Source organism: Anolis carolinensis, chromosome 6 (assembly GCF_035594765.1).
Source record: "Anolis carolinensis isolate JA03-04 chromosome 6, rAnoCar3.1.pri, whole genome shotgun sequence".
Taxonomy (NCBI): domain Eukaryota; kingdom Metazoa; phylum Chordata; class Lepidosauria; order Squamata; family Dactyloidae; genus Anolis; species Anolis carolinensis.
Window position 1 is genome coordinate 103,485,139 of NC_085846.1, and position 17,422 is coordinate 103,502,560.

At 37.8% G+C, this 17,422-nt stretch overlaps 1 protein-coding gene across 1 annotated transcript in view; it reads right to left on the reverse strand.

The window, feature by feature from the left end:
- pard3 (par-3 family cell polarity regulator) overlaps positions 1–17,422 on the reverse strand; it is a gene marked incomplete in the record, with an annotated part of 618,554 nt that overhangs the window by 289,063 nt on the left and 312,069 nt on the right. Inside the window, 2 exon segments of the mRNA XM_062984552.1 lie at positions 2,479–2,870; positions 4,603–4,728. Of these exon segments, the coding sequence (XP_062840622.1) occupies positions 2,479–2,870; positions 4,603–4,728 (518 nt within the window).

Sequence of the window (17,422 nt, forward strand, 5' to 3'; positions counted from 1 at the left end):
CGTTAATTTCGAAAAATTTTGGGGGCCAAATTCGTTATTAGCAACAAAAACGAAAAACTGCCCCCTCTAGTTTTGAAACGAGTTTAGAATCAAATTTTTCATGGATCGATCAAGCCTACTATTTACCTATACAACACAGGAGAGAAAGTGAGATACTGCTGGCCTGTTGTACCCACAGGCTCATGATCTGTGGATTAAAACCACAGCAGATTCCAACATACAAAATATACAATAATGTACCTGTAGTAAAGTAATTTTGCCCAACACATTTGCAGTGCTAAAGAGGTTTGCAGAAAAGGTTGGATGCAATCACAGTTACAAATGGCATAGGGCGGTAGTGGAGGAGGTATGCATTTTTCAGGTTTTCTTGCCTCTAGAGAACCTTCTACAGGGGCATGGCCACTGGCAGTGGCAGTCCAGCTCTTTTGTTCATGAACAACTGAGCAGGAAGACAACTACTGTTGAAAATCATCATATCCCTGTGGAAGCTGCTTGCTCCTGTTATTGACGGTAATCTACCAAGCAACAGCACTGTCAATCCCACCAATTGCCATGTCCCTGTGGAAGCTGTTCGTCACCCTGTGCTGAGTATCAAGGGCTTTCCACTGCCTCCACTGCTGCCCTACAGACTTTTAAATAGAGACTTGTAGATTAGCATTTTTTGTATCTGTGTGAGGTCCAATCCCGTGCAGATACCTAGGGCCCACTCTAAAACCTATTCTTTCTTTGTCATTACAATGAAGCAACATTTTTTAAAAATTTCAATGAGTGATAGTAATTTATTTTCATATTTCATATGTCCTGACAAATTAACATTGTGCCATGTGCTGAGATATTACTATTAAGACGCATAAAATATGACACACCACACAAATGACATGATATTTATAACATTACAATTCACCTACCTGTTGAACCAGCTGGACTTTATTATATGAAATTTTATGTCATGATAAAATTGTGAGTCCTTAAGTGTGACATTCGTCTCTGTTGATTTTGCTACAACAGACACAGTGATTCTTTTAGGCTGCATCTACACTGTAGAATCAATATAGTTCACCCCCACTTTAACTGTTCTGGCTCAATGCTATGGAATCATGGGAGTTGTGCTTTGATCAGGCATCAATAATATTAGGTAGTGTTGTGCACAGATTCTGAGTGGTTGGTTCCCTTCAGCCAGTCTGGCTTGTTTGACTTGGCCAGATGGCCGTAATGGTAAGGGCCCAGCCGTCACATTTTTCGTCTATTACGGGACCACTTGGCAGCGGATCATGGCTCCTCCTCCCCTATTCAACATCACACGGTGTGCAAACATGCTGCCACATGCTGCTCAAATGGGGTTTCCCTGTGAGTCCTGCCTGTTGGGCCAATCTGAATAAAAGAACACTGTGAGGATCTTACACACTGCTTCTTTAACCCCATTGCTCAACCCCACACTTCCTTGAAGGCAAGAAATGAAAGGGTCCCAGGAAAGATGCTTCCTTAACTCCATTCATCAAACCCAGACTCCCTTGAAGGCAAGAAAGAAAAGGGTCCCAGGAAGTGTGCTTGCTTAACCCTGTTGCTCAAACTCAGACTCCCTTGAAGGCAAGAAAGGAAAGGGTCCAAGGAAGAATGCTGCCTTAATCATGTTGCTCAAACCCAGACTCCCTTGAAAGGAAAGGATCCCAGGAGCAGAAAGGGTAGCCTTGCATGTTCCCCATTGTCACCAATTGGCCAGATCTTCCTGGATCTTTCAGCTGTCTAGCCAAAAATAGATATTTCCATTAGCCAATTTTCGGGAGGCTCCTGAAAAACGGATCTGGGTGCCCAACGAAATTTGGATACAAAAACCGGATTGCCTCCCAGCCGAATTGCAAAAGAATAATATTTGGAATGGCTAAAGACTTTGCAAAACTCCGACTTCCATGATTTCATAGCACTGAGCTATGAATCAAAGTGAAGTCAAACTGCATTTATGTTGACTATACAAATGCATTCCCAAAAATCTATATATTTGGAATTTATGAAGAACTCAGTTGAGACATATTTGGTTAGAGATTGTTAGACATGTCAGGTTTTGCACTATGGCAAAGGATTTATCTTTTACTTTTTTCCATTTGATCACTTCTGACATCTCACAAACTGTCTTTGAAAACTGCCTGACATTTTTAAAGAATCTTGCCAAAGAAACAAAAGGAGGCTGCTGCGAAAAATAAAGCCCAGCCTCTGCCTTTGTTTTTACTATTTTCGTGTCACTAATAAAAAACACTGAAGTTACTGAAATATGTTTTGTTTTCATGAAACAATGAAAACAGAAATCTGTTCTCAGTCAATTTGCCAAGCGGTTTCATTGTCATTCTGCTCTATGCTGTTACACTTGACAGAGCAGCATTGGGAGAAGCTTATGGATCACAGCATCTGGATTATTCAATACAAATATGTATTGGGCGTTTAAAAATCATTTATACATTTTAAGTTGACAAGTCATTATTTTACCTTTCCGCAGTTGTATATTTAGCCGCTTGCCAATCCGTTTGGTGTTATAGCCAATATTTGAAGCAGAAGCAGTGGCAACTTTTTGCGGTGATGGTGATGGCGATGGGCCTAAAGGTGGTTTTCCTGATGAATTCACATGCTGAGGTAGTTGTGAGTAAGAGTCCAGTTGATCTACATGATCACTCACTCGGGGTATTCTTTGCAATGTGTGAACTCCAGTGTGGTTAATACTTTTACTGTCAATATACTGGGAATCAGGGCTCAAGCGGGTGGAGTAATGAGTGTTTTTCTCACTTTGTGACAACTGCTCATACTGCTCTTTCTTTGCCGCTGGAACCACATGGAACCAAATAATGGGAGTACGCATGGCTTGACGGAACATATGCTGTGCTCTAGGTTTAAAAATGAATAGAAAATTAGCAAATTAAGAGTGGCAGACTAGAAGACATTATAAGCATAATTACTGATGTTAATTAGGCATCATGAAATGACAGACATATTGTTGAAACTGAACTGGAAACTGAAAAGGCAGATTTTCTTTAAGGAATTTGTAAAGAAGTGTTTTTTTTTTCTGAAGGATTGTACATTCATTGGGAGCGAATTTTTCTGTACTTTTCCAGTATATGTATACTTAAAAGAAATCACTGCACTGTTTTTAAATTATTGTAGCAGTATTAAACTTTGCTCCATTTTTCAAACATTTGATAACATAAAACAGAACATTTTAGGGCATGATAAGTTATTTTACAATGTCTCTAATTATCACGTCCAAAACAATGCAATGTCTAGTTTGCATTTTTATTTCTGTCCCAATGCATCAGGGTCATTCAATAATCCCCTAAAATGTAAAGCTAGACTACAAATTGTACAAATGTGTCACAACAGGTTCATGTGGTCACTCATGGTTCCTTTGACTGAAGCCTTTCCCATTTCATACAGTGTTGAGGACAACATTGGTTATCCATATTAGCAGAATTTGGAGACTCTACTAGGACTTCAGTATAAGCTCCACTATATTCAAGGAAGTTTTTGGATTGAGATTACTTGCAAGTGCAACAGTGTCAGAAATACTTTAATTTAGATTGATCACAGACAGCATCAAAAATAAATTTCAGCATTAGATATAAACTATGCAAACCCTTCGGAGAACTGCAGGAATTTTTAACCTTTACATTCAGTATAATTGACAAATTCAAGTGAATTAAGGGTACATCTCTGGAAAGGAGGACTGAGGGAACTGCATCCCTAAAAAATTCTCCCCCCAAAATGAAACTTTCCAACAGTCCCCTAAAGCAGTGGTTCACAACCGTTGGTCCTCCTGGTGTTTTGAACTTCAGCTCCCACAATTCCTAACAGCTCGTAAGATGGCTGGGATTTCTGGGAATTGAAGTCCAAAACACTTGGAAAACTACTGCCCTAGAACATAAAATTTCTTGTTATCTTGGTAATTATGCCTGCTCCCTTTCTTTGGATACCCAAACTGTAGTTCTCCATTCTTAATTGAGGTTTTAAGTTAACACATTGTTAAAAATGTGGCTACTGCAGGAAAATTTCATGAAGAGGGGCAGAATTTTTATTTGGATGGACAGTGCGCTCCATTTTGCCCCTCTCTCCATAACTTTGCCCTTGAGGAAAGGTTGAGAATAGTTTGCTATTTTTAAAACCTTGCTATGCAAATATTTAAAATCTTACTAACGTTTTCATAGAAGTTTCGGGATTTGTATGCAAAAGTGTATTTCTTATGACAAATTATATATTTTGTTTGCAAAATAATAAACATGATAGTTTCCATAGATGTGAGAAGTGCTTCTCTGACTATAAACAAGCCAAATCACTCAAGATAATTGGGGATAGGGAGGGTTGGGAGAAAAATGAACCTATAACTATTAGAAAACAAAGTATAAATGATCAGAAAAAAGATATGTAATGGCAGTTGTTATCTTGCAATTTTGTAGACTGAGTAATTAAAGAAATGCTCAAATGATCTACAAACATTTTCCTCTTTACAGAAAGAACTCATTTTGGCAATTTTGCTCTAAAACATTTAACCCAGCCCCAAATTACTTCCATGTGTGATAGTTAAAGGTTAAGAAGAGCAATAATAAGCTGTAAATGTGCACTTACTGTTCGAATCTTAGATTGCGAAGATCCCCATCATTTATTTTGACAATACAATCATTTTCATGAAAGAGGTGTTCTTGTTCAGCTTTTCCACCTTTCTCCAACCGCTTTACTAACAATCCCAAAGTTCTGTAACATAGGAAATTGTATTTTGTTACTATGCATGCAATAATTGTATGTTACTACTGTACTTTGTGAGCAAGGGTGCATAACATGTTTTGAATAAACATAAAACTATATACAAAAGTGCTGCCATTATCTTATTTGCCCCTTATGTTCCTTCATCTCAGGCATAATAAAGTGCTTAAAGATAAGACTCACATGATTATGTTTTTGCTAAATGAACTCAGTTGTTGTATTCCCATAGGAAACAATGGACCTTCAACTCACAGCTGAATTTTTTCCATCTATTTCAACAGGCCTCAAAGTGCAATTAATATGCTATGCAATCCTATGCATGTTTGTTCAGAAATAAGACCAGAGCCACTACATTGGGACTCCTAGCTTAATCTGAACACACAATATTTGAATGCAATAATGCTGCATAACAGGAATCCTCAAACTTTTTAAGCCGAGGGCCAGTTCACGGTCCCTCAGACAAGTTGCGTGGCTAGACTGTAGTTTGAAAAAAATAAACAAATTCCTGTGCATACTGCACATATCTTATTTGTAGTGCAAAAAACCCAAAAACATGAAAGAACAATACAATATATAAAACAAAGAATAATTTTAACAACATAAACTTACCAGTATTTCAATGGGAAGTGTGGGCCTGCTTTTGACTGATGAGTTAATCAAGTTTATTAGGATTGCTGTTGTTGTGTGCCTTCAACTCATTTCCGACTTAGGGCAATCCTAAGTCTGAAGGTTAGGGTGGGAGCCTGGTAAATGACCTTGGAGGGCTGCATCCAGCCCACGGTCCTTAGTTTGGGGACCCCTGAAGTATTAGATGGTGGACTAGAATTTACATGTGAGCCATGACACTGCCCGAGAAAAGCTACAACTAGTGGCACCAAAATAAGCTGCTATCTTTATTTACACATGAGAGTGGGGAAAGGAAGTAGCGAGAATAAAGAGGGTGAACAATGAAGGGGAAGCATAAAAGATGAACATTTGGTTCCATGTTGAAGTCTGTAATTAAGTATAGTGGCTATTGCCTTATCCATTCTAAAAACTAATGACTGTAAACCTGCTTAGGAGTTACAAACCAATGCATTCATAACTATTTGGTAGTCATGATCTCTATATATTCTCTAATTAAGGAAACATGTAGGGTCTATGAAATTTCACCAATCTCCAACCTTTGCAATCAATGAAGCAGCCTTTGCAATCAATGGGGTCCATTCCCCAGTCACCTGGGAAATGACAGGTTGATGTTCCCACCTTTATTCATGCAAGCAATCTCCAAAGCAAGGGAGAATTGCAATGGGAACCCTGTTTTTGCCTGTTATGAAAAGAATCTCTCATAAGAGACTGTAGAAACATTAGTCAGTTGCTTCTTGAATGACAGAATAGAACCTTGTCAACTAATACTGCTGCTTTCTGACAAATTGTGATTGGAAGGATAGTGCAAGGAACCACTGCATAGCCATGTTAGAGATTCATAACTCCCCAACAGGATTCCAGCCAACCTTATTCTTAATCTGCACTATTTTTTATGTTTTGTTTTGAAGCCTTATTTCAAGTTAGTAGTGTATATTCATATTCTGTCTTGATTGTGCTAATTTCCTTCTTTATTATTTAACTCCAAACTGAATTTTGACCAGACTCTCATACTAGCACGCATAAACAGTGGCCAAGTCAGACCTTGGCATGTCCCATGTAATGTTCTTATTACAATTTTGGCATTTACACTGTCACCAGTGATTACAATCATTTTCATATGGCTGTGTGGCAGTTGTGGGTCATCTGGATCTTTAAAGCAAAGGCATATATTAACTAAAGTAATTTTAGGCATCAATAAAACATGAGCTGATTATTTCCAGTTTTATCACGAATTATAATTTAAATATAGAATGAGAATGTAAGCATATGTGGCTGAATTTATTTCATTTATACAATGAGGTTAATAAACTTTGTTTTGATGTCAGCATTAATATGCAAATACTTAGGCGGCACATGCAAAATGTGCATACAACTGCAGTATCAGAGAATCTTTATACTTTCCAGTCTTATTTCAATCCATCAAGACTAAGTCTCTCTGCTGTCAAAATTACACAAGGGTAAAGCAACATACAACTATTACTTCACATAGGTCATAATTTTCCCAACTTTGAAGTCTTGCAAATTTCGCCAGTTTCTCCACCTACTTGTGTGTATGTGTCTACTTTTGCTCTTTCTCCGAATAAGTTTTTAAAATATTCATGCATAACAGCCATATGCATTTAAAGTAGCTAAATGCATTTTCAAGAAACACATGAACCAGCATTCTGAGCTTGCAAACTAAGAGATCTGGAGATAGGCAGGTTTGGAAAGACTGTGATGAAGAAGCAATGCAGTGATGAACAGCAGCAACAAGAGTAGGGTGAGCTGAGGTCAATCACCAGGGTGTCTCTGTAGCAGAGAGGTGATGTTAAGGGTGGGCCATGTCATTAACAAAACAATCCAACAGAAGGAAAAAGCAAGACAGGGAAAAAGAGACAGGAACAGGCAAAAGGAAGGGGAGGGATGCAAGAAGAAAAGGTACAACACTGATGAGAAGCAGGCAGGCACTAGTGAGTGAAGGAACTCAGTTTTCAAAGTGCTACAGACAGCCTTATAGAGGAACTCTAGCTGTGTGTCAGAGTACATGATTTCTATGCCACTTCAATCCCTGACACTCTTATTTTAAGAAGTAATTAGCTAAATATAAAATACTTCTCCGTGAAACCCTGAAAAGATGCCATTGGAGTAGGGAATATTACATTAGATAGACAAACAGTCTGACCTAGCATGAAGTGGTTAATTGTGCTGTTAATTGTGCCTAGCAGGAATGAGGAGGATGAGACTGCCATAAATGCATTTAAATTGGAGGAATGCAACCCACATCAGTCCGTCACAGGCAAGTTACATGAGAAGAATTCCTGTCATTTCTGCCAAAATTGTATCTCTACCATGTGGTGTGTTCCTTCAAGTTACCTGTTGACTTATGGTGACCCCATGAATTAAACAGAATTTTCTTAGGCATGGTCGGTTTGCCAGTTCCTTCCTTGGAAATATAGCCTGCAATTCCTGGTATTCACTAGTGGGTTGTCATCCAAATACCACCTAGTATTATTTATTTTATTTATTTATTAGCGACATTTATATCCCGCCCTTCTCACCCCGAAGGGGACTCAGGGCGGTTTACAAGTATATATACATACAATATATATTTTACGATTATATTGCAATATTATTAGTAATAATAGTAGTAATAATATTATTAGTACTTGGATGGGAGATCACCAGTCTCTCTGCTTAGCTTCCAAGATCAGACTATCCTGAGGATTTATTTCAATGTGCTTTTTAAGCATTTTACCCTTTATTAAGAACTTTAATTGAAAATCATATGTTTATGAATTCATACAAATGGAAATATGAGTAAAGGGGCCAAAAACTTATGTAACAGATATTATATACAATTGATTCCTTATATGTTTTTCCTTTTCCATGGGGAAGAAATGATGGAAATATTTGTCTTGGAAGAGAATTGTATTGGTAAAAACTTTGCATTGTTCCTATAGTTTCTGGCCACTTATATTTTTAAACCAAACCAAGCAGACTTTCAGTTATCTTTAGCTGAAGGCTTTCAGCTGTTGAAACCACCAAATGCTGGACCCAATCACTCTCTTCAACATAGTACCTCTATAGCTATATGGGAGTCCACCTGAAGTTGGCTTTCAGCTGTGTGATAATTACATTTCCTAAGCTGTGCATGTTTATGCCACACAGCTCTAGACAGGACACACAAAATAATATTGGTGAATACCAGATGCTGCATTTGAACTGAGCCCTCCTATATTGATTTAACTTGTGGATTTTCTTTAGTGAGAGTAATTGCGGTTTTGACGTGCATATTATTTCTTTTTATTATACATTGTTACTCCATGACAGGATTAATAACTTCAGCTTGTTTAAGAGCTTATGTAATCAGGTTTGCGATGAGACACGTTATATAGGAAGTGGGATGCATTCTGCATGATTATTTGAACATTCAGAATGTAGCTTCCTTTAAAATGGAAAGTATTGGTCATCGTTGAGCCAGGATAAAATTAACATACTAATTATTAAACATCAAGCTATCTTGGACAAGCAATGATGAAATATTAACAGCCTATCACAACTGTAATTTTTCAAACCACAGGTCTATCACAAGAATTAAGAATTAGAAATGACCTGTTGCCCCAGGATGTGAACAGGCTTGTGCAATCACAAAATTTCTGAAATGGTTTAAACTGATAAAAAACCTAAACAATTCTTTATTCATTAAACGCATTAATATTATCATTGTAATTAAAGAAAAGGTCAGCACCTCCATCCAGTTTTAAAAATAACCAAAGCCTTTGCTTAAATTCATTACATTAGCATGGTTTTTGACTAGATTATAACAATTTGTTTGAGCACTGATTAAAATGAACTTGTTTATGTATTAAAAATTTGGGGCTGACCTAAGACATTTTGCAGCACAGATAATAGTTCCCTCTTCCTTCAATTCAAGGCTAGACAAATTATTTTGGCACTTAAGGTCCAAAGAAAAGGGGGGGGGGAGAGGAAGAAGAAGAATTACCCTGCAAGCTTCTCTCCTTTTCTCTGTGAGGAAGATTGAATAATTAACCATTAAAATTGCAAGTTTTTTCTTGTTCTCTTATGACACCCCAAGGCAGCTGAGGTAGTGACCTGATTCCACCTAAAAATGTGGGCCAGCCCTGAAAATAGACTGACCCCGTGTTATCCTCTGGGTTTAGTTTCAGGACTTCCGTAGATACCAAAATCCTTAAATTCTCGTGTCTCATTATATATAGTGGCACAGTCCCGAAAATAAAATGGCAAAATCAAGGCTTGCCTTTCGGCATTTTTTGGGGAAGAGGGTAGTATTTTAAAACTATGGGCAGTTGAATCTGTTGCTGCAAAATTCATGGATCTAGAATGGCAACTGTATAAGTGAATGGTCTTCAAACTGCATCTTGAAGATTAGTGATGGCTCTTTCATATTACAATTTTCCAATCTGTCCAATTTTCCCCTGAAATGTGTAACTACAGTAGAATCTCACTTATCCAATACTCACTTATCCAACATTCTGGATTATCCAACACATTTTTGTAGTCAATGTTTTCAATAAATCGTGATATTTTGGTGCTAAATTCATAAATACAGTAATTACTACATAGCATTATTTTGTAATGAACTACTTTTTCTGTCAAATTTGTTGTATAACGTGATGTTTTAGTGCTTAATTTGTAAAATCATAACCTAATTTGATGTTTAATAGGCTTTTCCTTAATCCCTCCTTATTATCCAACATATTCGCTTATCCAACATTCTGCCGGCCCGTTTACGTTGGATAAGTGAGACTCTACTGTACTTACATTTTTAGGACTCCTCACACTTTGTGGCTGTAAGAAAGCTACAAATATAGGAGTAGCATGAACACCAGATGCTTAAGATGAACAGCGAGAGAGGGCTACTGAAGTTATATCCTATTTCTGCTCTTCCCAAAGATGTCTATTTAGCCAGTATGGCAAAGTATATGGTTACAAGGATTTACTAGATTAATTAATGAGATATTGCTTCCTTTATGGAAAATATCAGAGGCAGCTGGCACCTTTTATGTCAAAATAGTGGTAAATTCACTCTAGGTTTCAGTTTGAATGTTAAAGGAGCTACTTAAGGTTCTTAATCCTGTCTAAAAACATGTTTAGGACTTCGAATAGGTTCTTTAAAGTTCACAGTAAAGCTCAGCATAGGTTCATCATGCTATCAATATGAACTGCATCAGCTGTCACTCCAGTTGGCAAAATGGATTGATGGACCAACGTGTTACTCAATACAATGGCTTTTCCTGTGTTCTTAATATATTGGTTCAGAATCAAATAATCAAATCAAATATTTTCCCTACAACTAAGGAATATACGGACATTCTTTCCTTAGAGAGTCTGAGAAATGAATAAGCATTACTCATTCAGGACTGCGGTTCATATTTTTATCACACACGCATACAAACCCACAATATCTAACCCAATTTCCTATCATTCACAATAACTTATTTACTTCTTTCACTATTTAAATGAACAGCAGTGTTTATTTGTAATGATTAACTGTAATTTCAAAGTCCTCATGAGGTGAATAATGTGAAAACAAAGAGGTTGAGACAATCAGTAGGTGTTCTTATTTAGGACGTTGCTGTTTTGAAATATGCACAGCAGTTAACATGGTTGTTTAAAAGACAGTTATCACAGGCAACTAAACAGTGTGATGTGTGTGTATTGGTAAGGGCTATATTGTGTCTCTCAATTACAATGTAAATAGCACAAGCTAAAGGACATTACTTAATCTATCAACATGATTTAAAATGGTGGTAGTGGGTACAGTAGAGTCTCACTTATCCAACATAAATGGGCTGGCAGAACGGTGGATAAGTGAATATGTTGGATAATAAGGAGAGATTAAGGAGAAGCCTATTAAACACCAAATTAGGTTATGATTTTACAAATTAAGCACCAAAACATCATGTTACACAACAAATTTGACAGAAAAAGTAGTTCAATGTGCAGTAATGCTACATAGTAATTACTGTATTTACGAATTTAGCCCCAAAATATCACGATGTATTGAAAAGAAAACATTGGCTACAAAAATGTGTTGGATAATCCAGAATGTTGGATAAGTGAATGTTGGATAAGTGGGACTCTACTGTATCTACAAGACTGTGGCTTGGGGGCTGAAAGTCAAGCATGACCTAAGAATAGCTGCCAGCTCAGTATTTCCTATGTTGTTACTGTTGTTACTATTATTTCTACATTTTTCCATCTCTATAGCTATGTACCTGCACACACGGCCATGTGGATAAATTAAGCAATGTGCAACAGAATTACATCTTTGACAACAGTGAATTGACACAAAATATTTCACCTTTCAAAATAGGAATATAGATAACAACTTCAAAACACAGGAAGGGGATCTGATCTGCCCCAATTCCAAAGTTATTGAAGAATTTTAGCTGGGAAGTTCCTTGTTAGAAAAGATTCTATAGAAAGGATGACCCATGAGCTTTCAGACATTGCTATATAACCACTTAATATACCATAATTGGTCATATTGACTAGAACTGACAATAACTGATCCTACAATAACTATAGAGTGACATAGTCCTCCTCCCCAGTGAAATGCTTAAATAAAAGATCAAGACACCAACAATTTTAGGCCTGTTCCTAGGGGTTATTTGGGGTACTGATTCAAAAAATTGCATTGGATAGATGGCATCAGTTCTGGTTTCTTAGATGTGATTATCATGATTTTCTATGGATGAGCAAATGGCGATTGGTAAATGGCATATGTTCTGCCTCAAGAACTAGAGCTGATAGGGTGAAATTGGTGTCATTTTTGGAAGCAACAGGTCAAATATATCCAGAAACAGGCCAGTGTTCTTTTTAAGAACCTTTAGACAGTATATTGGGATGGAAGCTTCCCATATACGTAGTTCAAGCAGGCATAACTGGGATCATATACTGAAACCACTGTTTCACATTTTAGGATTGCTTATACAATTTTAAATTAACACTGAGAGCTATCTTGTGCTAAAGGCTCAGTGCCATGCAAGCATTACGAAAATATCTGACTATGGCAAACACATGCTGTAAAAGCATCGGGAATAAAAGGTAGACATTGTTTTTACAGGGATTCACTGGTTTTCTCTACTTTCCACTAAGAACAAGCACAGTCATTTAGCAAATAATTTAATCTGTTTGTTTTAATATCAAACACTATTGAAGCCTAACATCTCTAATGACAACTGGTGTTCTTAAGAGTAACAGTCAACAATATGGGATTGGGAGGGAGACAGCACCTCTTCAAAATCTTAACTCTTCCTTTACCACAGAAATGAGTACTATTACAAAAAAGACATTTGTAACTTTACATTTTCCATTGGCCTTAGCATCTAGAATCAAGCCTTATCAAATTCTAACATAAAGCAAAATATAGGTAGCCACCTACGAACAAGATAGGTTCTGTAGGTTTGTTCTTTATATGTGAGTCGGAACAGGCACATTTTTAAGTGTAAGTCCAATAGCTAAACCACAGAGGTGTTAATCCTTCCCTATGCTATCCAAAGCATGCAAATGCACGTGTGTGCACAGAGGATAGCATAGGGAAGGGTTAACACCCCGGTGGTGTTTGTTTTGCTGCCTGTATCCCTGTTCAGAAGATTTCACCTCACTTTCTGTCCCTGTAATTATTGAATTTTGAAAAAATGTGCTTGTTGTGGAAACAAGGATTGGAGATAAAGCTTCAGTGAAAACACCTTTTCCCCATGATAACTCTTTCAGGAGTTAATTTCTCTTCTGAAGGGTAGATTTCTCTCACTTCCTTTAGTCTCACTCCTGTTCTTAACTATGATTCATTTGTAAGTCAGATGTTTGTAACACGGGGATTGTCTGTAATGAATGACTGCAAAAATGCACAAAGCTTGATAAATAAAGTGTTGGACAAGCCTACACTGAAAGGTCAATAACTCTTCACCGTTTATAGTTATGAGAATGCTACCCCTTGCAGTTCTTTCATAGTAAACACTGTGCAAGGAAAAGGAAAACATCTAGCCTTGAAAACAAGGGGGTAAAACCCTACTAAGATGAAAATGAAAGAGTAATTTCTAGAAGATCTGTGAGCTTTGGCTTTTGAAAGCTGTTCTGTTGCATGCTGGATATAAAAAATAAAACCATATGATGGGAAAGGAAGCAAGACGGAAGGGTGAAATCCATGAGATTTTTTGGTATGAGAATTGTTAGCCTGACAGTGACTCTTCTCACCCAAACTAATAAAGTCATTTGTACGCTGAGTACAGTCGAAATAAGCTTGGGAGTTGCAGCTGAGTTTCAAGGCTAGCCCCCACTGCAACTTCACTTTAGACAGAGCTTGTCTGATTATGCTTCTCAAGCCTATTTGCATGAGTCGAGGCATCAGCCTCCACAGCTCTCAATTTATGATCTTACTCTGTGATTAGACATCTTCTGTGTGCCATTTCAGAATCTCAAAGAGCCACTCGATTATGCTACAACCAAAATCCCCTAATGAGCCATCCATACGTCTATGCTGTGTCAGTCTGTCAAAATGCAATTCCTAATATGTCAGGATAATTAATGATTCCATGACAACTTTCCTAAGAACACTGTGCTTCTCAAATTTGTTCCCTCCTCCCACCTTCCCCTGACAATATATGATAATATATCCTGCCATAAGCTAAGCTCCAGCTCCATTTATATCTCCCAACGTATTTATGAATATTATGAAAGCTTGCATTTTATAAAGCATTTCAGCGCTGTAACACATCAGATATTCTGATTGTACTAGTTATGAACACAAAGATGCATATATGTTCAGAGAAATAAACATTCCATTTCTTTATGAAACCTCCATCCACAGATGTGTACAATGTTTCCTGCTTTCTCTCAAATGGACTGAGGGTACCTAAACATCTTGAACCCTGAACTGGTGCCAGCAGCTGTTAAGAATGGCCATGGCCACTTTGCCAATGAAAATTACCAGAACAGCTGTATGCACATACTTTTACAGACACCCATCAATGAAACTATTACAGAGCTGCTTTCAGTTTTTTACTCCTATATAGCTCAGTTCTATTTATTCATAAGAGCTACAGGATTACTCTAAGCCTAAGTCTCCTGCCAAGCTCTGCCAAAGCTTGCAGAACTTCCATGGGTTTATTTGGATCTTAGCAACTTTTTTTTACCCATATAGTAGGACTTCTTTGTACATGCTTCCTCTCCATTCTCTTTCACATTCTCTACCAAGGAACCAATGTCCTCACTGCGGGAGAACATGCAGATCAAGAATAGGTCTCTTCAGCCACCTAAGAACCCATCCTCAAGACCCCACAACTGGAAGACCACCATCCTCAAACTATGAGGGATCACCTCAGTACCAAGGAAAGTGTTTCCAGATCTCAAACTATTCAGTGATAAGTTCTATGCATGATCTGTTAATCCAACTGCAGTAGACATGTTGAATCAATGAGACTTATACAATTGCTGGCTTGCCATTCAGCAATTGATTCAATGGGTCTGCTCCATCTAGGAATTGGTTGATATTCTGTGGCAATAAGCAGAGAAGGCCTTATTATTCTCTAGTGAAGTAGACACTAGGGTTGGGCTCGAATCCTGTTTCATCTGTTTCGTTCATGGTTTTGTACCGTTTAGTCCATTCAGATTGCACGGACTGGTACAACCTCATGGGAACAAATGAAACAGTGAAATTCTCTGCTGATTTTCTCCTCTGCTGATTTTCATCACTTGGCTGTATGCCCTGGCTCACAGGGCCTTCAGCCAAGCAGCGTGCGCTCGATGCTCGTAAGCCCTGGGAACCAGGCATATGAGCCATTGAGCGCTCAATGTCTCGTAGGCCCAGCTCACAGGGCCTACAGTCGAGCACCAAACACTCAACTGTAGGCCCTGCAAGCAAGACCTATAAGCCATCGAGCACTTGATGGCTCATAGGCTCGATTTGCAGGGCCTGACGTTTTGCCGCCCAAGGCCTGAAAAATTTTGGGGTTTTTTCGGACCTTTGACAGAAAAGTCAATTCCTACAGGTGCCCATTTCCATCAGTGACAGACGGAAACAGAAATGGGGCCATACGAATGGAACAAACAGAAATGTTAAGTAATTTTATACAAATCCACAACCCAAGTAGACACATGTTGCAATCAATCCCCTGCAGGCAGACTAGTATGTAAAACAGGGCAAATTTATACACAACTCTTTATCTTGATGCATGGGAACACAGAAATATCCAATACATAAATCCTAAATGATTCTTTTAATAAATCATTCATCTCTTCCCATTCACAACTGTCTTAGCTATTTAATGTGGTCATCTTCATTCTTATCTTCATGGGTTGTTACACACAAGTATTAGGAATAAAGTTGTCTCCTATGTCAAGGAGCCTGCTTCCTCAGAGGATTCACTCATAGCCATTAGATGTAGTTGAAACAGAGAGTCACAGCAAAGCTTACTCAAACTGAAGATCCAGAGGCAATCTACACCATGGAGTTGGGAAGAAGGAAGGCTGACCATTTTCTTTGCAGTCCAGGTGACTTGACTTTCTAGGTCACCCATGCCTACTACCACACCTCTTGGAAGCAGGAAAGGGACACCAATCTCTTTTAATGTAAGAGAGCATCACTGAATTTGCAAAAGAATGAGAATGTATAGTATTTGGGGCACAAATCATCTTCCATCTATCTACATCAATAAGTTACTCTGAGAGAGATTACTAGAGACAATGTCAGGCTCTTCAGGGCCACAATTTGTGTGTTTATAGGGAATAAATAATTAGAAAGCATTCAAGCCATGCTAACTGGGGGATTCAGGGAGTTATAGATAAAAAAATGAACTTGGTTAAACTACCCCTCTTCTTCATCAAGTAGGTGGACAACTAGGTGGTTCTGAATGTGACTCAACAATTGTAAACTATTTTTTATGTCTGAATAGCCTACATTTTCTCTTTCCCATTTTCACTTGGTCTTACTACCAGACCATTGCCACACAAGCTGCTGTGGCCACACAAGCTGCTGTGTTGCTATTTAGGTTTTATCTAGATAAATTTCTCCCTTTAGGGAATTATCTCAGCTGGCCCAAGTAAAGTGATGAATATATGCTTGCCTTCTGGCAGCTTGTGGGGGAAAAGCATGTCATTGGCCACTAATATGGATGAAATATGACAACATTCTGTAGAAAGAAGTAACAGAAGTGAAAAATAATATAAAAATGTTAGTAGATGCAGCAATGAGAAATACATGAAGGAAAAAAGTTACTTTCCACATTCTTGGACATGCTTTCCAGCTCTGTTCTTTTACATTGTGTCAATTCTGGAACATTGCAAAATTAGACTTACTGTTTAATTTAAAAATGGAGCAGCTATGTTATTCAAATTGCATTTCAAGATACTACGATGTGAGTTCAGAATATTGTTGTTGGTAATTGCAATCAAATCAGCTTTAACATATGGCAATCCTGTGAGAAGGAAACACCCTATTATTAACAGAATTCACGACGCTCTTTTTAATCCAAAGAGTAGTTAATGGCACCCATATCATAAACTTCTCTGTGGGAGTATCCAACTATTTCACTAACTATCATGTCCAAACTGATAACACATAAGGATATGTCACTGATGTCGATAAGCTTATTGCTGTTGTTATCGATTGTTCTTGAATAGACAACTGCTTAGTTTAACAGGAGCTACCATTATCCTCATCCTCAAAACTTGGAAACATTACCTTTTGGACTGCAGAACCTAAAATCCCCAGAGCATACTGGCTGCGGGAAGTTGTGAATGTTCCAAGCTCTGTGGATAAGGCTAATAGCTACTACATTAATTGTCAAGAAAATAAAAATCCATATTATAATAATTCTGGTACTGATAAGAAGTCCTTCAAGTCCAAGGACTAAGAGTATGACAGAGTATTATAACCAAACTAACCCCTGTTCATTGCAGAGGATGCAAACACTCACTTAGCAATGTATTTGTTTTAAGATATCTAGTACTGTGACATGATTGATAGATGACATGCAGTGTCCTTCACTCTGAATACCTTGAACTGCTCTGTGAAAATGCAGTGATTAATAATGTT